This window comes from Theropithecus gelada, chromosome 5 (assembly GCF_003255815.1).
Source record: "Theropithecus gelada isolate Dixy chromosome 5, Tgel_1.0, whole genome shotgun sequence".
Taxonomy (NCBI): domain Eukaryota; kingdom Metazoa; phylum Chordata; class Mammalia; order Primates; family Cercopithecidae; genus Theropithecus; species Theropithecus gelada.
In genome coordinates, this window is record NC_037672.1 from 89,328,632 (window position 1) to 89,352,156 (window position 23,525).

At 41.5% G+C, this 23,525-nt stretch overlaps 1 protein-coding gene across 3 annotated transcripts in view; it reads left to right on the top strand.

The window, feature by feature from the left end:
• Positions 1-22,968, top strand: part of USP46 (ubiquitin specific peptidase 46) — a 72,762-nt gene extending 49,794 nt beyond the window's left edge. For 2 of the 3 annotated variants that reach the window (XM_025385974.1, XM_025385975.1), the window contains exons 6-9: positions 9,018-9,101; positions 11,622-11,819; positions 15,211-15,289; positions 16,187-22,968. In XM_025385974.1, coding sequence (XP_025241759.1) covers positions 9,018-9,101; positions 11,622-11,819; positions 15,211-15,289; positions 16,187-16,288 — 463 coding nt within the window. In that variant the 3' untranslated portion in view covers positions 16,289-22,968. The remainder of the gene's footprint in view (positions 1-9,017; positions 9,102-11,621; positions 11,820-15,210; positions 15,290-16,186) is intronic. The other variant, XM_025385976.1, reaches the window with a different exon arrangement.
• Positions 22,969-23,525: the final 557 nt, after the last annotated feature.

The following is a 23,525-nucleotide window of genomic DNA, read 5'->3' on the forward strand; positions in this document are numbered from 1 at the left end:
TGACAAGGCCTGTGCTTTCACAGCACTTACATTCTAGTGGGAATGCACAGACAGTGATCATTGCTTTGAAGGAAATAAAACAAGTCTGAAGAGTGGCTGGTAGTGGAGGTTCCTGTGTAGACCAGGTGGTCAGCATGGGCCTCCCCAAGGCTTGGGGTGTTCCAGCAGGGTGTCAGAGACATTGTTATAGTATCATAATTTTTATGAGTAAGGGCCAGATGACAGAACCTTTATTTCAGGAGCTCAGGTTACTTGGAACCTTTTAGAAGAATAGATTAAAGGGATTTGGCTGTGGTGGTTGCAGTTAGAAAGCCATCTTTCAGGGAAAAGGCACCAACAACAGCTTGGAAGAGCTTCTTGGTTCATCTGGGTGTAATGTATTGTGTGAGCTGGGGGCTGATTGTGTTCCCATTTCCCAGGGCTCTGAGAGTTCCCCACCCTGGCACTGATAGTTACCTGAGTGCTTCTTATCGGTTTGGCTTTTCTGCTTGTGTCCAGGTGTCTAGGACAAGTTTGTAATTTCTTTGTTTGCAAAGAGTTTTGTAGGCCATGATGGCCTCTTTTTTCTTCTGAATGTTTCTGTTTACAGCATGAGTTTCTGTATTAGTCAATTCTCAGACTGCTATAAAGACATACCTGAGACTGGGTAATTTATGAAGAAAAGAGGTTTGATTGACTCACAGTTCTGCAGGCTGTATAGGAGGCCTGGCTAGGGAGGTCTCAGGAAACTTACAATCATGGTGGAAGTGAAGGGGAAGCAGCCACAGGACAGAGAGAGAGCAAAGGGGGAAGTGCTACACACTTTTAAACCCCCAGATCTCATGAGAACTCACTGACTATCTTGAGAACAGCAAGGGGGAAATCTGCCCTCATGATCCAGTCACTTCCTACCAGATACCTCCCCCAACATTGGAGATTACAATTCAATATGAAATTTGGGTGGGGACACAGAGCCAAACCATATTATTCCGCCCCTGTTCCCTCCCAAATCTCATGTCCTTTTCACATTTCAAAACCAATCATGTCTTCCCAGCAGTCCCCCAAAGTCTTAACTCATTCCAGCATTAACTCAAAAGTCTAAGGCCAAAGTCTCATCAGAGACAAAGCAAGTTCCTTCTACCTATGAGCCTGTAAAATAAAAAACAAGCTAGCTACTTCCAAGATACAATGGGAGGTACAGGCATCGAGTAAGTGCTCCCATTCCAAAAGGGAGAAATTGACCTAAACAAAGGGGCTACAGGCCCCATGCAGGTCTGAGACCCAGCAGGGCAGTCATTAAATCTTAAAGCGCCAGAATAATCTCCTTTGACTCCATGTCTCACACCGGGGCACACTGACACAAGGGGTGGGCTCCCAAGGCCTCAAGCAGCTTCACCCCTGTGGCTTTGGAGGAGCCATTGCAGGTGCTTTCACAGGCGGGGATTGAGTGCCTGTAGCTTTTCCAGGTGCACAGGGTGGGCTGTTGGTGGATCTACCATTCTGGGGTCTGAAGGGCAGTGGCCCTTTTCTCACAGCTCCACTAGGCAGTGCCCCAGTGGGGACTCTGTGTGGGGGCTTCAACCCCATATTTCCCCTCTGCACTGCCCTAGTAGAGGTTCTCCATGAGGGCTCCGCCCCTGCAGCAGACTTCTGTCTAGACAGCCAGACATTTCCATACATTCTCTGAAATCTAGGTGGAGGCTTCCAAACTTTAGCTTTTGCTTTCTGCACACCCACAGGCCCAACACCGCATGGAAGCTGCCAAGACTTAGGGCTTGCGTGCTCTGAAGCAACAACCCGAACTGTACCTTGGTGCCTTTTAGCCATAGCTGGAGCTGGAGTGGCTGGGATGTAGGCTGCCATGTCCTAAGGCTGCATGGTGCAGTGGAGGCCCTAGGCCTGACCCATGAAACCATTTTTCCCTCTGTGAGAAAACATTTTAAATGTTTTGTTTTCAAGGCATAATAAATCTAAGTACTGTCAGCCAGCCTGCGGTTGTGACAAACTGCACAGCTCATGGCACCTAGAAAGTCACTGTAAGTGAACAGGATATAGAGGAGGGGTCAGCACATAAAAGGGAAGAAAGTTTTGTTATTGGGAAATTGAAACTTAAGCAGGGAAGGGGACTGGGGTATGACCTTATGAGGGAATAATGAAACTTAGGCAATGTCCGGGAAGATTGTAACCCCATAGTACTCAACCATTGAGGAACTGGGGGAGGGACTTGTGTGCTAGGAGATAAATTAGCTACTGAAATTAGCTGCTGTACTTGCCCCTGGTGTGCCTGCCTACCAGACATCCGATCTTGCAAGACCACCGTTAAAAGTCTTGTTTCCACTGTTCTTTGTGACTCTAAGTCCATTCTTTGGGTTTGGATGGGTGAGTGTGTTTCTCACACCTCTTAGGCCTCCAAGCCTGTGATGAGAGGGGCTACTGTAAAGGTCTCTGAAATTTCCTGGAGGCATTTTCCCATTGTCTTGGCTTTTAACATTTGGCTCTTCTTTACTTATGCAAATTTCTGCAGCCTTGAATTCCTCCCTAAAAATGGATTGTTCTTTTCTACCACATGATTGGGCTGCAAATTTTCCAAACTTTTATACTCTGCTTCCCTTTTAAATATAAGTTCTAGTTTCAGATCATATCTTTGTTTATGCAAACGAGCATAGACTTAGAAGCAGCGAGAACACATCTTGAACACTCTGCTACTTAGAAATTTCTTCCACCAGATACCCTAAATCATGTCTTTCAAATTCAAAGTCCCAGAGATCTCTTGAGCAGGGGCACAATGCTACAAATCTCTTTGCTAAAGCATAGCAAGAGTGAACTTTACTTCAATTCCCAATAACTTCCTTATTTCCATCTGTTACTTCCTCAGCCTGGAATTCACTGTCCATGTCACTATCAGCATTTTGGTCACAACTATTCAAGTCTCTCGGAAGTTCCAAACTTTCCCACATCTTCCTGTCTTCTTCTGAGCCCTCCAAACTGTTCCAACCTCTGCCCCATTACCCAGTACCAAAGTTGCTTCTACATTTTCAGGTATCTTTATAGCAATGTTCCACTCTTGGTACCAATTTTCTATATTAGTCTGTTCTCACACTGCAGTAAAGACATACTGGAGACTGGGCAATTTATGGAGAATAAAGGTTTAATTGGCTCACAATTACACAGGCTATACAGGAGGAAACTTATAATTGTGGCAGAAGGTGAAGAGGAAATGCATAATCTTCATATGGTGGCAGGATAGAGAGAGTGAAGGGAGAAGTGCTACATAGTTTTAAACAGCCAGATTTTGTGCGAACTTACTATCACAAGAACAGTAAGGGGAAATCCACCCCCGTGATCAAATCACCTCCCACCAGGTCCCTCCCCCAACATTGGGAATTATAATTCAACATAGGATTTGGGTGGGGACACAGAGCCAAACAATTATCAGTTCCTAATGTTCCAGTGAAAAGAAGCCATTTTTTATTTCCTAAGGTTTGATCACAGGTCGTGGAAAACGTTAAGGGTGTACCACCATCAGTTTTTGATGAGGGAATGGGAGAAGGCCATTATATGCCCATTCTCCTCCTTGGTGAGAATTTGGAGTTAGGGAGGTTGGCTACATTCCCTCTTTTCCAGGAATTACTTGAACTGTTCAAAAGGGCAGGTGGCAGTGGCTGTAGATTTGAGATCAGCCAGGTGAAGTGTTAAGTGACTGGTGATAATTTCAACCTTTGGGAAACCTTGTTATAAGAAATAGAACTGAAGTTTAGGTTTCCATAATTTTTTTTCCTGGAGAAATGTGTATATTGGTTATCCATACCTGGTGAAGTCAGGCTAGAGGCACTTGGAAGTGTTCAGGCTAGGGTGGGTGAGTATAAAATAGACTCTGAATGCCTTTTAAACATTCGACTCTGTCTTATTGCACTGTGCAGGCTGATATCTCTGAAGTGCCTCCCACTCCCTTGTTTTACATCACACCTAAACTAGACCTTGACCAACTCGGCTATACCTGCCCTAACATGCGTGTGAGATGTCACCTCTACAGCAGAAAGAGAAGCCTGCCAGGTGTTGCCACTCACCACTCAGAGTTCCGTGATGGGAGAAGGACCTGCGGGAGAAAGATGCAGGGAGCAAATGATGCCAGTGGAGTCGTTAGCTTTCTCTGTCTCTGAGATAAAAGAGAAGGAAGGGTGGGCTCTTGCTTGGCCCCTTTCATGGTTTAATTTGGATTGCATTTTTGAGGATTTGTTTTTTAAACTAGAATTATGAATTTTCTTCTCTAATGTTATGTCTGCATTTCTCTTCTGATATGTTTCTTTCATTTCGATAACTTTAAAAAATAAAAAATTAAGCTAAAATGGTGGGGTTTGAATGTAAGATTTCTGGCACCTTCTTCCAGAAAGTTTTTAGGTGGTGAATTATAACGTATTTTCACTGAACTTTTGTTCCAGAGAAATGATATAAATAGTGTTTAAATTCAGGATATAGATCTGGAGAAACCATTAAGTTTGTGTGGTAGCTGAGCTATAATTCTAATACTTCAAACCTCAGTACTGTCTCTTAGGCAGAGTAAGCCATTTGTGTCATAGGAGAATACTGAGAAAGAAAGATGTTTTTTCCTTGTGAAAAGTTCAGGGCTGACCTCAGGCAAAAACTTAAACTATGTGAAGTTTATCTTAATTATCCTTGCATGGCCTTTTTGGTTATTTTTGTCTACCACTTGAGTGCCTTAGACCCTCCTCATGACTCCTTCCCAGAATCTCCTCTTTCTCCTCCAAATGCTCAGTGCTCTAAAACCACCTTCCCTTTCCTCTATCTTCCTCTCATTTTAAATTCCCATTCTCCCAGTGCCGACAATATCCCCAGGTTATTGGGAAGCATTGGAGTAATGACTCTCTGCCTTTACATTGGCATTTTGGCAGCACATTGGAAGATTTAAGAACAATAATGCCTGGGTTCCACCTGGAGAGATTCTGATGTAATTGAATAGAGGGAGAGTCGGGGGTGGAGGGGTGTGGGATTGGGCATTGGGATTGTGTTTAAAGCTCCCCAGATGATTCTAATGAGCAGCCAGGCGAGCAGGAGGAGAACCACTGCACTAGATTCTAGAATAAAACTTCCCAACTGGTGAGCCAGGGAAAATGGGTTAGATGTATTCATCTCCTTGGTTCCTGGGAGGCTAGGAGGGCCTGGCAGTGCCAGAGCCCCATGGCCAGCCATAGGAGCAGCCTTGTCAGTATATCCTACTGTGTTTCTCATGGTAGTATTTCTGTGTGGATCATGACATGGAAATTATCGGGAAGTGTTACTTGAGGATTTTTAATATCGATTTTAAATTATTGTGATGAGTGAAAAAGAAGATTTTAATTGAAAATATATCAAAGATAGACATTAACTTGGACACGATAGCTGTGTTTACAATAAATGATAGCCTTCCCCAAAAAGAGTCTTTCTCCATTTTTTAAGTTCTAAAATACTTGCATAAGGCTTTAGTGCCTTTTTTGTGAAAGCATGCATTTCTTATTAGATTTGTTCCCAAAGTGTATTTTCTTTCTTCTCTTTCTCTCCTTCCCTCCTTCCTTCCTTCCTGAGAATGGAGGAAAAAGTAGAACAAGGAGTTTGATCTATAACTGACTGTGAACCATCAGTTGAGATAACTCACTACTTTTGGAGCAGCCCTATATTAGTCCATTCCCACGTTGCTATAAATAAATACCTGAGACTGGGTAATTTATAAAGAAAAGAGGTTTAATTGGCTCATCGTTCTGCATGGTGTTGGCATCTGCTTGGCTTCTGGGGAAGCCTCAGGAAATTTACAATTATGGCAGAAGGTGAAGGGGGAACAGACACATCACACAACTGGAACAGAAGCCAGGGGTTGGAGGAGGGGCTAAACACTTTTAAATGGCCAGATCTCGCAAGAACTCAACCACGATGTATGGCGAGGACATCACTGGGAGGATGGTGCTAAACCGTTCATGAGAATTCTGCCCCCATGATCCAGTTACCTTCTACCAGGTCCTACCTCCAACATCGGGGACTACAGTTGAATATGAGATTTGGGTGGGGACACAGATCCAAACTATATCAAGCCCCAAAGTGTATTTTTAAGTAATATTTTATTGCTGCTCTGCCTCTTTTTAAAGCAATACAAAGAATTTTGTGTTTTTCTCCCAACCTCTGCTCTATGCTTTGATAATTTATCCCAAGTGTGGGAGAGAGCAAGTGCCCCTCTGTCTTTCTCATTGAAGAGTTTCCTACACCACTGTTGCCCATTTTTGTTCTAACAGGTATAGCGCATTAACTGACAGCTGCTCTGCCTCAGCATTTACTGCTGGGGTCCTTCCCTTCTTCTAATTTACCTTCATTTTCTAATTCTCAACTCATGGATGCCCTAAGAGCATTACTCTGTCAGCGACCTTCTTTGTAAAATGGGTCTTTACTTTAGGTATTAACTTCTGCTATATTTCCACCTGTCTGGGTGTACAAATCAAATAACTTTTTGGAAAAAATAAGAATGAGTAGGAATGAATGATTCCCTGTTTGTTGCTGGCCTTTCTTTGGCTATTGTGACCCTTTAGCTTGGTAGTACAGCTTGTCCACAGTAGACATTGGGAGGATATGAAGCTCCATAATGCCCATACTCACCTCCCTGCCTCTGGCTCCCTGGTTCCACTCCAGTCAATCCCATGCAGCCAAAACAAGATTCCACAGCACTTACTCAATTGAAGTATTCAATCAGCTAAGTATGAGTTTGTTTTATATACCACATACTTGAAATCTGAAAGTTTAGTACATTTGCACTCTAATGGCTTTCTTGCCTTTTAGCCCTCTCCAATCCCCCCTCTACCATGCTGTCAAAAGTGGAATTTCCAAAAAGCACTACCTGATTATGTCTTTTCTTTGTTGAGACTGTTGGTTAGTGTTCATGCTGGTGTCTTGGTAGCGTATTCCAGGCTGTGTGACTTGCTGCCTGATATGATTTGGCTGTGTCTGCACCCAAATCTCATTGAATTGTAATAATTCCCACATGTTAAAGGAGGGGCCAGGCAGAGATAATTGAATCATGGGAGCAGTTTTTCCCATACTGTTCTCGTGGTAGTGAATGAGTCTCACAAGATCTGATGGTTTTATAAATGGGAGTTCCCCTGCACATGCTCTCTCTTGCCTGCTGCTAGGTAAGACATGAGTGTGCTCCTCCTTTGCCTTCTGCCATGATTGTGAGGCCTCCCCAGCTATGTGAAACTGTGAGTTCGTTAAACCTCTTTTTCTTTATAAATTACCCAGTCCCAGATGTGTCTTTATTAGCAGCATGAGAACAGACTAATACACCGCTGCTGCTATTCCCTACCTCCAGGCCTCTGCACTGCAGTGTTCTCTCTCTGGAGTCATTGACTCTTATTTGCTTGTTCACCTGGCACACTTTCCCTCTTTCTCTGTGCTTTCTCCTGGACTTTACACCTGCTTCTGTCTTTGTTGGTTCATTCATTCAACCAACAAATATTAATGCGTTCCATTGTGTGTCGTGCTGGGGATATAGGAACGACAAGCGCACTGCCCACATAGAGGGGAAGCAAGTAATCAAATGAACAGAAGATTGGTTTCAGATGCTGGGAAGAAATAAGACGGCAATGTGATAGGGGCTGGATAGGCTTGGACAAAGTGGCCAGAGAAGTTTTCTCCAAAGAGGGAATGTTTAGGCTGAGTGCTGAACAACCATGTTAGCCAGCCATGGAAGCTTCTGGAAGGAAGCGCTCAGTGCTGAGAAAATAGCACCTGCAAACACCCTAAGGTAAGAAGAGGATATCCCAGGGCCAGTGTGACTGAAGCAGAGAGGAGGCAGGGTGGATAAGTGCAGTGGGAACTGCTGGAGGGTTTCAGCAGGGGAATCATGTAATACTTTTTATTGAAGCTGCACTGATCGTTTCATGTTGTCAGTGGTTCATTTGCACGCATCTCTGTTGAAGTGTGAACCGTATGAGGGCAGTTATTCTCTCTGGATCCCCAGAATCTAGCCCAGAGGACTGGCAGGAAACATCTGGGGACTTAATGAATGAAAGAATCCGTGTTTTCTTTTGATGTGTTCTGTGTAAGTGGTAGAATCACCTAACACATTTTAAATAACATTTTATGTTTAATAAAATCTGGTCATTGTGGTGCTAGGACACTCTGTGAACAAGGAAATGTCCCAGAATTTTTCAAAACTGTAGGGTGTTAGTCCAGATGTTCTTTTCAGCCCTTGAAGCAGTACCACAGAAATGTTAAGTAGAATCTCGATGGCTGGAAGAGAATGAAAAACCACGACATTTAAAAAATAAAAACCATAAGTAGCAGAGTAGAACCTCAAGATAAGGCAGATACACATTTGACAAACACAGTGGCTTTTGTTCTCCAAAGGGGGCAGGCAAAAGTTCATCTCCTCTGGCGGGGGAGCAGTGGGGAGCAATGGTTGGTAGGAGGTGGTCATCTGATTAATTCAGGATTTCTTTAGTTCAGTAAGAGGGCAGTTTTGTATATGGTTTAAATTTCATTATCTTTACTTTCGTGCTCTTTGAAAATATGGACTACCAGAGAAATACTGTTTTTCATTAACTACACAATAATGTCACCTTGCGTATTATCTGATTTCCTTTTTCGACCTAAGTTTTAGTGTTTATGGTGAGCTTTTACTCAATAGCATTTTTCTATTATGATTTCAGTTTCTAGCTTATAGGTATTCACCATTAAATCATGAGGTTTTTTTCTGAATCCAGTTGGAAACCCTAATTTGTATCTGCCTTTATATATCCCATAAATAAAACTATATTTGAATCTCTCATGGTAAATTCATGATTTGATGTAAAGAACATGTCTACCATCATAATGGCACCCAGTCTTCTTTTTATTTATCCTGTAGTTTCTCTTCCATCCTAGTTTTAAGTAGGGTTTTTTTTTATTACTTCTCCCATTTTTATTTAAAAATTACCCTACAGGTTAGTTGAGGGATTTAAAACATGGTATACCAAGTAGATTTGGACATTTTTTAAAGATGAAAATAATTTCCTCTACAGAGACTTCAGCAACACAGAAACACTGTGTAGTGAACAAAAATATTATTGTGAAACATGCTGCAGCAAACAAGAAGCCCAGAAAAGGTAGGTAAAGATTTAGCTCAGGGTTATCTTTGTGTGGTGAGAAGGATCCAGACTGTGGGGCCCAGCAGGGTTGGCTTTGAATCAATCTCAGCTTCCTGGGCTTGTAGCCGTGGAACCTTGGGGAAGTCAATTACCCTCCTCACCAGTGAAACTGGGATGAGAACGCTGACCTTGGAGAGGACAACTTGGAGAGTTGTCTGTCCGATTGTTTACTTATTTGTTTATTCATTCAGTCATTCAGCAAATATTTGTTGAGCCCTGCCGTGTGCCAGATACTATGCTAGATAAACAAGTAATGATTAAATGTAATCACTATTCTCTTGAGATTAAAGGTAAATTATATAAATACTTAGCAGAGTATATAACACATAGTAGACACCCAATATTATTTTTGTTTGTATTGCTTAAACATTGGGACCTCTTATTTAGAGACAGAAGTTTAAAAAATATATATCATTTCATAAGGACTCATGAGGAAATTATTAACACATCAGTTATAAGCATAGGTGATTAGAGGCTGGGCGCAGTGGCTCACACCTATAATCCCAGCATTTTGGGAGGCCGAGGAAGGCCAATCATTTGAGGTCAGGAGTTTGAGACCAGCCTGGTCAACATGGCGAAACCCCGTCTCTACTAAAAATACAAAAATTAGGTGGGTGTGGTGGTGGGCGCCTATCGTCTAGCTACTCGGGAGGCTGAGGCAGGAGAATCACTTGAACCCAGGAAGCAGAGGTTGCAGTGAGCTGAGATCGCACCACTGCACTGCAGCCTGAGTGACAGAGTGAGACTCCGTATCAAAAAAAAAAAAGAAAAAGAACAGGTGATAAGAAAGTAAGTTATTGCACCATCTTTTCTGCACACCAGACAGTTACAGCTCTTGGAAAATCTGGAATAACCAGTTGTTCCCCATTAATCTGCTCCTACAAGCCAGGAAAGTTGCCATTTCAGTCATCCTGCAAAGGCTTCCGTGAGTTAAATCTATCTTGTCAGTGGTCTGGAGTATTCAAGGCAGCTGGCAGATGCTCAGTACTGCTGTCTAAAACCCTCAGGGGTTTAGACCTGAGGTTGAGATCATTTCTCTGCCCAGCCTTCCCAGGCGTTCACTCCAAACATGTACACTTTTCTTTGCTGCAAAACTTACAGATGGTTAGTCACTGTAGCAAGCAGGCCTCAAGGAGGTAGGTAGATATCTTTTGTTAGTAAAGAAGGTCACTCACGTCTGCCCCCCATCCTTATAACCTCAGTCTGCCTAAGACTGGCCTTGGGTCTTCCTTTGTGGCATTAAGATGTTTTTCGTTCAGCCCTGGGGAGTTTATACATTACAATGTCATGTGTTCCTGTAAAATATGGGGTTCCCCATAATTCTTATTTCTCTAGTGTTGTTTTACTTGCTTATTTGTATGAACAGGGCTTTTCCTTAATAGATTCCTTAAAACTATTCTTTTAAAATTTGTCCTTTTCACATACTATGCATTAAAAATGTATGCAAACTAAATGGCATTTACACTTAATTCAGTACATTCATGGAATGGGGGCCTGGAAGATAACTGGAAGACCCGTTATTCTAGCAGTATACTCTGCATAAAGTGTTATCTTTGTGACTTCTTACTGAGGAATGATCAGTTACTAGGTGACTTTTTACTTTTTTTTGTGACTTTTTACTGAGGAATGATCAGTTACTAGGTGAACGATCACCTAGTAAAAAACCTTTCTATGTTTGTATAAGTTTGGGAAGTCCAACATCAAACAACAGAACAATTCCTTTACTGCAGGATTTCTCAAAATCTTCAGTGTGGTAATGTACACTTAGGATCTTCAAAGCAGAAAGTAGCATCGTCCAAACTTACTTAGCCACAGAAACATCACATCTGTTAACATCTCCAGTGCTCTCATGCACCCAGTTTGCAAAATGTAGCCCTAAACCAACCCCTGCATTTTATAAATGAGGAAACTGAGAGCTAGAGAAGGGAAGTGACTTGCCCAAGATCACAAGGGTCGGAATGAGAGTGAGCCTGGCATGCTTGGTGTCCCAGTGCCCAAGAGTGTGTGTCAGAAGCATCCATCTCCTGCCAGTCCTCGGAACCTGTAAGTCCAGCAGTCGGCACCGTCTACCTTGTCTTCCTCCCATCTTCCTGTTCTCAAAAGCTCTCAACCCTCCTCTCCATCATCTGAGGGGGTAGACTGTCCAAGTATCATTTCTCTCTGGAAGGCACAGGGCAGTGGTGGAGAACAATTGCACAACCTATTTTTATTTGTACAAAAATTCTGAAACATCTCCTTTCAACAAATAGACTCACACCGTTGTACATTTCTCCTGCTGGGATGCTTCTGGGAGCCAGGGATGTAGGTTAAGTCAGCTCTATATAAGCCAACATACTTTTATCCTTGCAAACTGTTTGGTTGTTTGCTGGTTTGAAGTTGGATAGAACTTCCTCTTATTCTGTTTGTGCAGGTGACAGTGTATTCTCTTCCCCTAACAGGTGTTGGGTACAACTGATTTTCTATTTCATGGTTTCTTAGGATGAGGGTAAAAAAGCTGCCCATGATCTTGGCCCTGCACCTAAAGCGGTTCAAGTACATGGAGCAGCTGCACAGATACACCAAGCTGTCTTACCGTGTGGTCTTCCCTCTGGAACTCCGGCTCTTCAACACCTCTAGTGATGCGGTGAACTTGGACCGCATGTATGACCTGGTTGCTGTGGTCGTTCACTGTGGCAGGTAAGGGCAAGACTGGAAGCAGACATACAGGGTAAGTGTAAGGGTTGCCCCTTCGCTGAAGTATACCCAGCTGCACCTTTCCTGGGCCGTGGCACTCAGTACTTTTGGGATATCTTCCAAACTCTTACTGATCATCACAAAAAATATGTAAACATGCCTGCAGACACATAAAATAAAGAGCATTCCAATAATGAAAATCTAAGTGTTCTATCATGAGAGAAATCACTTAATAAATCTCCTTTGCATGGAAATGATGGTCATGAGGAATTTGAAATAACATGGAGAAATGTCTATGCTATTATTTTAATTTTTAAAAGCCAAGTTGCATTTATAGTATGATCTCAAAAGTATTTTAAGATGTGTAAATAAAGACTGGAAGCAGTGGATCAAATTTAATATTTTTTTGGCACTTTGAGTGATTAAAAATATATTCTCAAAAAATATTCTTTGTTATTTTTGTTCTTTCCCCAACATTCTGTAATAAGTATATAATCAGAAAAAAAGATAAGAGAGAGAAGGCCTCTAGATATAGAAAGGCAAAGCATTTTGCCGAAATTCCTTTGAGCAGATTTTTTTTTTTCTTTTTTTTTGAGACAGAGTCTCGCTCTGTCCCCCAGGCTGGAGTGCAGTGGCATGATCTCGGCTCACTGCAAGCTCCGTCTCCTGGGTTCAGGCCATTCTCCTGCCTCAGCCTCCTGAGTAGCTGGGATTACAGGCACCTGCCACTGTGCCGGCTAATTTTTTGTATTTTTAGTAGAGACGGGGTTTCACCGTGGTCTCGATCTCCTGACCTTGTGATCTGCCCGCCTCGGCCTCCCAAAGTGTGAGCAGATATTTTTTATTCCATAATTTGGTATAAGGGAAGAAAAATATATTGAAAATTCACCTGTTTGTTATTCTTTGCTCAGCTGGGACAGGTGTATGTTCTGTCTTGGGAGTAGGCACAGCTTTCCCCCGCCCTCGTAGGTTTTAGATTGGGGCGTGTCACAGAGTAAGAGTCTTTCTCCACCATCTGCTAAAATCAGATTATGGTGAACACACCATTACCAGGAGACTACCATTGCCATGCGCAGGAATAGATTGATACATTTTTAATTGTGTACTAGGGTAGATGGCATCAGAAACTGTAACTTTACATCTGAAGCACCCCATATTTTATCCTGCATGTATTAACTTTAAGTCACTGGATGTTTTCTTGTATTCTCAGTAAAATGGTATTTATTTGCTAGTTATATGCCAGTTTTGTGGTGTTCTCCCTGAAGAAGAGCTGTTATTCTTTTGAAGAACACAGTGTTCCAGTGACCTGGAACCTAACCTTGAGCACTGGGTGAGGCCTCACATTGGTGCAGGGTTCAGGAAGGTCTTAAGGCAGGCAGAGCCTGGGACCTGGTGGGCATTGTGGCTAAAGTGGGTGGCAGGGGTGGTGTGAACAGGAGGGCCCCTTGCACAGGGTACACAGGACTTTCAGTGTGGGTCTCTGTGGGTGCCCAATTCAAATCCTTGGGAGGACTGGCAGAGACCCAGGTGAGGGAACTGGACGTCCAGCGGGAGGCTGGGTTCTCTAAGGTCAGTTTCTGTACTGTGAGCACAAGGTCAGAAGAGCCCTGGTAGCAGAAATCAGTTGGTGCCAAGTCATGCATGCCACTAACTAGGATTCTTCAAACTCCTCCCCACAGAAGTAGCATTGTTCTCCTGTGTGGAGCAGGGTTGGCCTATGCATGTGGATTGGGTGGCTTCCAGGTAGCACTGGAAAGCTTTGAGGTTAGGGAGCTGGGCCTGCCTTCCCTTCCATGCCAGGAAGGCAGGCCCACAGTTGCAACAGGTGCATAGCCTCATGCATTGACTTCTGCAGCAAGTTTTTTTTTAAGCTCATAATTTCTGGGTTCCATGCCAGGATCTGAAGATAGAGTAACGAAAAGACACACAGCACAGGGGCCCTGCCCTCACAAAATTTATAATCTATCTGGAAAGACTGATAATGAACAAGTAAACACACTGCCCTGCTACCTCCAAAAACAAACCATTGCAAGATAATTTGATTTTGATCAGTGCTATCAGGAATAAACAGGGAGATGAGTGAGTGATGGGAAATACCTCTTCAGGTGAGGTGGTCAGCAGAGATTTATCTGGGGAGGTGACATTTGAGCTGAGGGCTAAAAAGAATGCAGTTGGGGGAGGATTATCTCTGGCAGAGTTTACCAATGCAAAGGCCCGTAATGTGAAGGGGGTGACGTGTGAGAGGAGCCTGATGGGCTGGAGCTCAGAGGGAAAGGGAGACAGTAGCTGGAGGAGGCTGGAGAAAGGGCAGGAACAGATCATTGGCATCATCTTGTGTTGAAAGAGGGTAAACAAAGGGGAAAGTTTGGCTTTTTCAACTTTAACAGTGCGTTAAAAAACAGTTTTAGGTTTAGGATTAAAATCTCACTCGTGCAAATCTAACCTAACTACATAGTGACAGCTGCTTAGTTGTCCTTTCTGCTTTTTTCCGTATAGCATAGTATATGGCTTTTTAACACTTGTTACTATGCTTATTGGTTTGTTAATGTCTTTCTAAAACACAGATCATGCAGCTCCTCAAAATTCTCATTTCTTCCTGGCTTGCTCGAAGCAAAGCCTAAAATCTTACCTACGATTCCTACACCTGCCCCTCAGCCCCCTCCGGTCTTCCCCTCCTCGCTCACTCTGCTGCTCTGGCCTCCTTTGGCCTCTCTGCTGTTCCTGAAGACACCAAGTGCTACTCACTCACCCCAGGTGTTTGCACTTGCTATTCCCTATTTCTGAAACTTCCATCCCAGAGTCACATGGCTTCTTCCCATGCCCTGACCCCAACCCCACCCCTCCCCCTACCCCTGCCATTTCCTTCAAGGAAATTTCCTTCTGCTCACATTATCAAAGTGGCCTCCCTTCACTTTCCATCAAATATTACCTCCTCCCATCACTCATATCCCATTACCCTGCTTCATCCTTCTCCGTGACACTTCTCACCGCTTGACATACATTTATAAGTTTAGTTTGTATATTGTCAATCTGGCCCCTACCCCAAGTCCCAAGTAAGTGAGGTCTTTGTTTTGTTCACTGCTTCTTCCCCTGACAGATAGAATAGGGCCTGGCACAGAATAGGTAGAGAGTAATTTTTTGTTAATATTTACTGAATTTGAGTGTCTGTTTTTGCTGCTGGTTTATGAGTCCTTAGAAGACATCTCTTCTGTCCACTTTTGTATTCCCGTGTCCAGCATAGTGTTGTGAACATAGACATGAGCTATATTCCAAGTTCTTTATGCTGATGACATAGTTTGTTTCCCAGAGAATCACTGCTTATAAAGAGCTAAGTAGAGTTTTATAAAGAGATAAATGTTAACTTGCTGACTTTCTTTTAATTGTTCTTTTCCAGTGGTCCTAATCGTGGACATTATATCACTATCGTGAAAAGTCACGGCTTCTGGCTTTTATTTGATGATGACATTGTAGAGGTTGGTTTGCAGATTATTCTCCAGTAGTCATAGAGCATCAGTAGTATTTCAGGGAACGTATACGTACAGATGTTTTCTAAAATAGGCCTGTTTCCCCATAATGTAATTTGAAAACAACTTGAATTTCTATTCAAAACCAAATTCTGCTAATCCCCATGCTCCATGGAAAGGGAGAAGGGGTGTGATCACGGACTTACCGACGAGTGTTCTCTACGGTTCAGCCATAGACACGGGGTCTCTCTATCTGTGTCACCGTAAATCATACTTAAGTATAAGTCTTGTTTCTATCATGACTAAAGCCCCCTCTGATACAGGGCAAACAATAGACTTCAAAGTTCTATTAAAATTATTTTATTATAACAAATTTTTCTTGTATCGATTATTGTTTAAAGTATTTTTTTCAGTCTGTTGGATCTGGAAATCTTTATATTACACCAATACATTCTATGTATTGATTTTGTTATAAAAGAATACTAGCTGGAATGAATTCTACACTCAAAGACATGATCTATTTTAACCCACTAGGGTAGCAGTTTTAGTGGAATAACACTAAAAGTGGAATAACACTAAACTCTGGTGGCCGGAAAGACTTAAGGCTATTTCCAGGACCCATCAGTTTACCATCTGGGAGATGTCTTGTCTTGTTCTTCAAAGAGTGCCCACACAGGGTTGCTAATGCATGAAGGCGTTGCCTACTTTCCCAGAGATGTACAATTTCTGTGATGATGTCCTTCAGCCAAGTCTGTGGAATTCTCCATTTGCTATTGAAAGTTCCCAATCATAATTTCATAACAAATTGTCCTCCTTGCATTTTAATATATATTCCATTAGTTTTTATCTCCTTTCCCCAGGAATCATATTATATAATTGTATTGTTTTCTTTCTCCTTTATTGCAGAAAATAGATGCTCAAGCTATTGAAGAATTCTATGGCCTGACATCAGATATATCAAAAAATTCAGAATCTGGATATATTTTATTCTATCAGTCAAGAGAGTAACTTAAAGAACTGTGGAACTGAGTCAAGTGGGGGAAAATGTTCAAAGCACTATTACCTGGTTTCTCTGCAGTCTTTCTTCTTCCCCAGTGGCCCACTAATGGTATCACTCTGAGTCTCAATGGTCTGGCCGAGTTAGACTCTCTCCTTTTGTGTTTTTACATGCAGCACTACTCTTGGTTTTGTTTCAGTCTGATGTAGAGTTAACTGCAATCAGATTGTAGTCTGATTTGTATGAATAACAGTTGCTAATTTTAGGACTGGGTGAAAGCTATGCCATTCATTATGTCTGGCTGTATTAGAATGACATTTCCTATGAATGTCTATGGTCTATTTTAGGTGTTTGCTAAACTTCTGTGGCTTCCAGGGTCTTCTTACAGTGCATTCCTTTAACTTGTCCCTGGAAGCATTGCTACCCATTTTCAGCTTCTCTGCCTCTCTTCTGATAAAAGGACAGAAGAATTGGGTAGATATTCACCTTTTAGGGGTGCAACTGTAGCTTTAAGTTTGTGCAAGTGAAAATGTTGAAAAGTGAGTAACCTCAATACTAAAATCATCCTTCACATGAAACAGGGTGAAGAGAAGCTGTCCGCGGTGGCTGGTGTTGGCTGGCATTGGCACTAGGCTGTGCTGACCTAGCCATTAGAATTCCAGGGGCTAAGAAGGCTCAGGGCAGGCAAAGCCAAGAGGGGGAAGTTTTTGTGGACAATGAAAAGTTATTTTCGTACCTTTCTACCAAAACCCAAGTTTCAGGAAAATAACTCTATGTTGTTTATTTTCAGTGACACTTTTGTGAGGCCCTGTGAATTGTATTTATCCTGTATCCGGCACTGCTAAGCTTTTCAAGGTATCTTTCCAATCCTGCTGATGTGTCACAGTCAGTGACTGCAGGGCTGGCAAACCTCCCCTTAGCCAGTCAGCACGGCATTGTTCCTTATCAGGAATAACAAAGGTACTGCATCTTTCCAGCCATCAGCACATTGTACAACTTAACTTTTTAATATAGTCCGTCTGTTTACTGAGGCACTGGCGAGTCCCAGGGCTGATACAGAACCTTCCCTAGAGGGAATACCAGAGTTAGCTGGGTATGAAGGTGGCTCAAAGGAAGTGTCCGTGGGCAGGGGGAGGAATGAACAAAATGGCGCTGTTTCTTTGGCTCAGACTCCTAAAATGCTTGACAAGACAGAATTTTTTTGGAAGAACCTCATCTCACTATAGTTACTTTTTTCACTTTTGTTATATATGTATTTATTAGAGCATTTGAATATTGGTACCTTTAATTAAAAGGGTCGTTTGGTGTTTTGCCGTTGAGCTGGTTTTTGAGTCTTAGATCTTGGCTTCCTTTGGAAGTCATGTAACTTCCATACACTATAATAAACTGTGAACATATTTTTGTTACCTAATGCATCCGCTAATGAACATGCAAACTTTGGGCATAATGTGAACTAAAATTGAAATGGAAAATGTTAGTGGCCATTTTGCAACAATGAAGAGGATAGCACTTTATCTAGATGAAAACTGGATTTCTTATCTTTGAAATATCTTGAACTGTTTATTGCTCAGAACTTAAGTAAGCATGCCAACATTTCATTTGTTTATGCTTGAAGTGAAATGTTTTACTTTTCACTGGAGAAGACAAAACAGGGTGATCTTCATGTTATTGTTTTATACAGTGATGGAAATGTACCTTGCCTTGTTTAGAGGCAATTTCACATTTATAAGCATTGTTTTTCTCTCCATGAAACTTATGCAGTAATCACTACCTGGAAGGTGAGTCTTTGTCTCCTTTTAAGGAGAGGCACTTTCCGACTGAAGGTGATCAATGTAGGAAAATGTTTGTACTACATAGAATCCATATATTTGACTGCAAGTTACAAAGTTTTAAGAAAATGATGGTTGGCCTCTAATATATTGGAACTGATTCATAAGAAAAGCTATTAAAATTATCTTTGAAACAACTGTTGAAGCTAATTTATTAGAAAAAATATTTCAATTGGAAGCCTGTAGAAGTAATGTTTAAATGCTCAGTCATAAGTTCAGGATATTTCTTTTCTATTTGGTTGTGCAAAATGTTTTCCCCAGTGATTTAGTCAAAGTAATTCCTTTTAATAGAAAGAGTCAGTTAAAATTCAGCATTCATGGATAGATTTTTGGAACGAAAAAGGGTAAGTATAAGAAAATATTGCAAAGACATTAAAACAATTGTGTGGTGCAGAAAAAGAAGATTGGAAAAAGACCAAAACACACTTCTCCAGCAACACTCCATCAGCTTTTTAAAATTTAGAGCTATCTGCTAATTTTTTCACTCTTCCTCCTCAATAAATGAAACAAACACTAGGCAGCTACAAGTTTTTCCCAATCATGTCTCTTTATGTAAAGACGGTAACATGCAAACACTTTTAGTTTACATCCCTCATTCATAGTGTAAAACAGGAAATGGTGTGGGAGATGTGAGACCATTCTGAGGTCAGCAATAGCCCAAAGGCTCCTCAGTATTCCCTCCAACAGCCAAGGATTTCCTGTGTCATCTGCAGAAGTGAGTATGCCTGCTGTATTTCTTTTAACTGCTAGGTGTTATAAAATAAGTTACAGTGTTTTACACTTAAAAAAAACCAGAAGGAACATTTGCTTTATTGGTTACTTACTAGTTTAGCCTCTAGGTTATGGCATAAAAAATGCTAAAAAATCATGTGTTTAAAAGTAAATGTTGATAAAATGCTGGCATCCAGTCCTATTGTGTTGATGCATTTTCCCTTCTATGGTCATAGGAAGTGGACTGGTCTGAAGAGAGTGAGGCACAACACAAGCAGGGCATTAGTTTGAATAGGAAGTCAGTCATATTTGGTTTTATGGCCTGGTATATTTTGGATTTAAGATAAAATGGGGAAAAATTGTCAGAAATGGTTCCTATGCAATTATTTTCATGGATACCCTTAATTTCATGGGCATGCCGAATAATGATCTATGTTCTAACTGGAGCTTAGGGCTTATTTTAGGTATTGGAGTGTAGCTTTATTACAGATGGATTTTATCTTTCAACATTGCATTTTGATCAACTTTGTATATTCATATGTATTAAAATATTGTGCACTAAATGTTTTGCCCTTGTTTGCTATTATATGGTCAAGGCATTTATCAGCACTATTGTAATGAACTCATGTAAATGGCATGGGTCAGGGAAAATTATTTCTTACTTTTCTGCCTAATTAAATTTCTGTTTTCCAGTATTACATTAATTTATTTTTGGCTTCCATTTCTGTGTAACCAAAATAGTTACTGTATTTGTGTGGCATTCCTATTATTTTGTTGCTAAAAATATTGTAGTTTTTATTTAAAATAATCTGTACCTTAATTTTTAAAAATGTAACCAATTCAAGCACTTTAAGCAATAATGTCAATCTTGTGAAATTTTAATCAGTTTAACACCCTGCCTCTAAAATTGTTTGCAAAAATTAAATAAATGAATAAAATGGAAATTCTCTTTCTAGAGAATTATATCCGGGTAATGCTACACACATGGACTTAAAATCATTTTTATAAAGCGTGAGTCAGTGGCAGGTCTTATGTCCAAGTAATTATTACAAACTTAATTTTGAAGCAGTGGAAATGTACAGAACATTCTGGTCACTATAATATATAAAGGCAGCGTTACTCTCAAGGTTGATAAAAATCAATGTTCTGGAGATAACTCATCACTTTTTTGAGTGAGAAAGATCAACAGAATTTAATTCAGGGACAGTATCTGGAGAATAGCAAATTGAGAATATCAGTGAAAAGAAGTTAGGGATAGTTAACTAGGCATCACAGTGAATTTCTTTTTGGGGACTTTGCATATAAAATCCTCTTAACCAGTTATGAAATGAAAGATCCATTCCCCAAATAAGGAGGCAGCCTACAGCATCTGGTTTCTAGGAAGGAGTAGGAGTGTGGTTGGTCCCTGGTGTCCTGATAGCCAGCTGACTTCTGGGCCTGTTTCTGAGCCACGGGGAACCCCCAGCTTCAGAAATCCTCAGGTGAGTTCACACCACTCCCTGCCCCAAAAGGGGGGCAGGCACAGGTCCATGCCATGTGGCCTCAGTGAAGCCTACAGTAATCACGGGTAGGGCTGCTTTTCCGCATCAGTCACCCAGGGATCTGTGGGTGGACAGATTGTCATCTGAATACATGCTTGGGTCCATTTATGGGAATAAAACCTCACAGACCAAGAGCAGGGAATGTGCCAGTAAGTGTTGAGTCTCCCAACTGCTGTCCATCTTCTCAGGGCAGTGCAGTTGAACCTGACTGAGCTGAAACAGAGACTGTTGGGAAAGTCACTTCTGTCTGCCATGAAGGCCAAAGGAAGAGAAGATCTTCTTGGGAATGTGTTTTTCTTTCCTAGGCCTCACTTTGTCAGTGGGATTTATAGGATAGGCCTGTCACTACCAAGGTGACACAAATTCTAGAGAATGTATTTTCCCATTTCTTCAAATTTCCTTTCCTCTCTTTGTATTGATAGTTAAAATACCTTTACTGAAAAAAAATGAAGCATTCCATTTCCATTGCCTTATATTTACATGAAGATAAAAATATTTGCTAAGTCATTGTATTTGTCCATCTGGCAGTGCTATAAAGACATACCTGAGACTGGGTCATTTACGAAGAAGAGGTTTAATTGACTCATGGTTCTATGGGCTGTACAGGCTTCTGTTTTGGGGGAGGCCTCAGGAAACTTAAAATCACAGCAGAAAGCAAAGGGAAAGCAAGCCCATCTTATGTGGCAGGAGCAAGAGGAAAAGAACAAAGCGGGAGGGATTACACACTTTTCTTTCTTATTTTTTTTTAAGATGGAGTCTCACTGTCACCCAGGCTGGAGTGCAGTGTTGTGATCTCAGCTCACTGCAACCTCTGCCTCCCAAGTTCAAGCGATTCTCCTGTCTCAGCCTCCTAAGTAGGTGGGACTACAGGCATGTGCCACTATACCCGGGTAATTTTTGTGTTTTCGGTAGAGACAAAGTTTCCCCACATTGGCCAGGCTGGTCTGGAACTCCTGAATTCAGGTGCCTCAGCCTCCCAAAGTGCTGGGATTACAGGCATGAGCCACCTTGCTCGGCTGGAGTTACACACTTTTAAACAGCCAGATCTCGTGAGAACTCAGTCACGAGGCAGTACTAGCGGGATGGTGCTAAATCACCTATGATTCAATCACCTCCCACCAGGCCCCGCCTCCAACACTGGGGATTACAATTCAACATGAGATTTGGGTGGAGACACAGCCAAACCGTATCAGTCATTTTTCTTTTACTGAGGGAAAATTTTGGTTGTGGGGTTAGTACTAAAGATAGCCCATGTAGACTTTTTGTGAAGATGCCCCAGGTGGAGAGATTTTTAATTAGGCATTTGTTTGGCAACTATTACATTCTAGGCATTGTGACAGGAGCTGGCGGATAAAAAGGTGACACAGATTGGGTCCCTCTTACAGACTCATTTTTTGTTTCAGAAAAGTCTGGGTGAGAAAGAAATTTAAAATTAAGTTGTGGAAATAATACTTGTTGGGGAAACTCCTTGCAATTCAGCACAGTTTGGTATTCAGCCGCAGCCTCACCGTGCAGGTGGCACTGTTGGATGAAGCCACCCCATCCTTTTTCCTGGGAGCCCCACGCTCTTCCCAGCCTGCCTTCCAGCTCAGGGACAACACATTTTGAAAAACAAAGTATAAATCGGTTATGTTGCAGCAATGAATTACGTTTTGCCTCTTCTCATGTTAAAAGAGCCAGTATCATGAAAGCCTCAACAGTGGGCTTTATGAATCAAGTATCTGTTATTTCTAAACAATCTGTTTACATTATGACCAGATAATTAGAGCCTATGTTGACTTACCAAAATAAGATAGGGCATAAGTGGTTTATTGGTGCATCAACCTGTGTTTGCTTTTTAAGGTTCCTTTATGTTTTAAAGTGATTTGAATGAAAGACATTAGGAGCTTACAAAGGAAAAGTAACTTCATTTTGGCTATGAGATAACAGAGTCAGAAATGATGTTAGATTGTGTAGAAAAGACTTCTAATTGTGTGCTTAATTCCCACATGATTATAATAAACTATGTATTAACCTTGGTGGGGTCGTACTCAGGTTGTCAATTACACGGATGCATCTTTCACTTTTTTCTCTCCCAAGAGTGAGAGAAAGAGTGAGGTCGTGCTTAAGGCAGTGTGGAATTCTATAGAAACTCTTCATGGAAAAGGAGTTCAGGCACTTGTGTTTAGATTGCAGTCTGATTCTGTTCTTACTTCCTCTCAGCATAAGGGAGCTTTGAAAAGAAAACGGAGACTTGTATCCGACTTGGCTAGAAGCAAAATAATTTGATCATTGAAGCCACCATTTCTATGTATTTGATCAAGTCCTCCTCAGGAATCCAATACAGCTGTATTCATATTTCACTCTCTCTTAATGGACCTTGCTGGAAAGAACATTCCATGCTAAGAAAATGGAAAATAAATGCGAGAAAACTTTTTAAGAGTGAGCCTTCACGTCTCCTGCAGCAGGTGATATCTCTGTACTTTAGAGCTTGTCTCCAGGTTGAGAATTACCTGTTTTCCACTCTGAGGAGATTAGAAAAATAATTTTTTAATGGGTTATAACACTTGTGTGAAGAAGACTGACCTCCACCTCTCCTGTGAAATAAATTGTTTGAAAACTCTTTGAAGAGAAATGGCTTCGGTATATTGTTCTATCTGTGCTACCCCAAAGCCCGGAGAACAAATATTAAGTATAAATTGCTAGGCTAAGCATGTCATATGTGCCAGCTTCGACATGTAAACCAAAGAAAAGGACTGAGCCAAGTCTCAATTAATGTACAGGTTATTTTGCCAAAGTTGAAGATACACCAGGGAAAAGAGACGAAAGCCACAGTATGATCTATGGCCCCTACTTTTTACAAAGAGGAATCTGAGGGCTTCAGTATTTAAAGAGGAAAAGTAGGCAGGAGGAGGAAGGAGGAAAGAAAAAAAAAAGAGGGAGAGTATGGTCATATTCTTAGGAGGCTTTGATTCACACTCGCTGAATCTGAATTCACATGCTGCGTGTGGAAAGGAATAGGTAGAGGAACAGTAAATTATGTATGTCTCCTCAGTAAAACTGCACTTTACAAAAGATAAACAATAGAAAAGTCATATGCATTTATCTCAAGGTGGGCAGTGGGGATGATTTCTATTCTCCTCTTGTCCCATATTGCAGGAGGCCACCTGGGGACACATGGCCTCTTT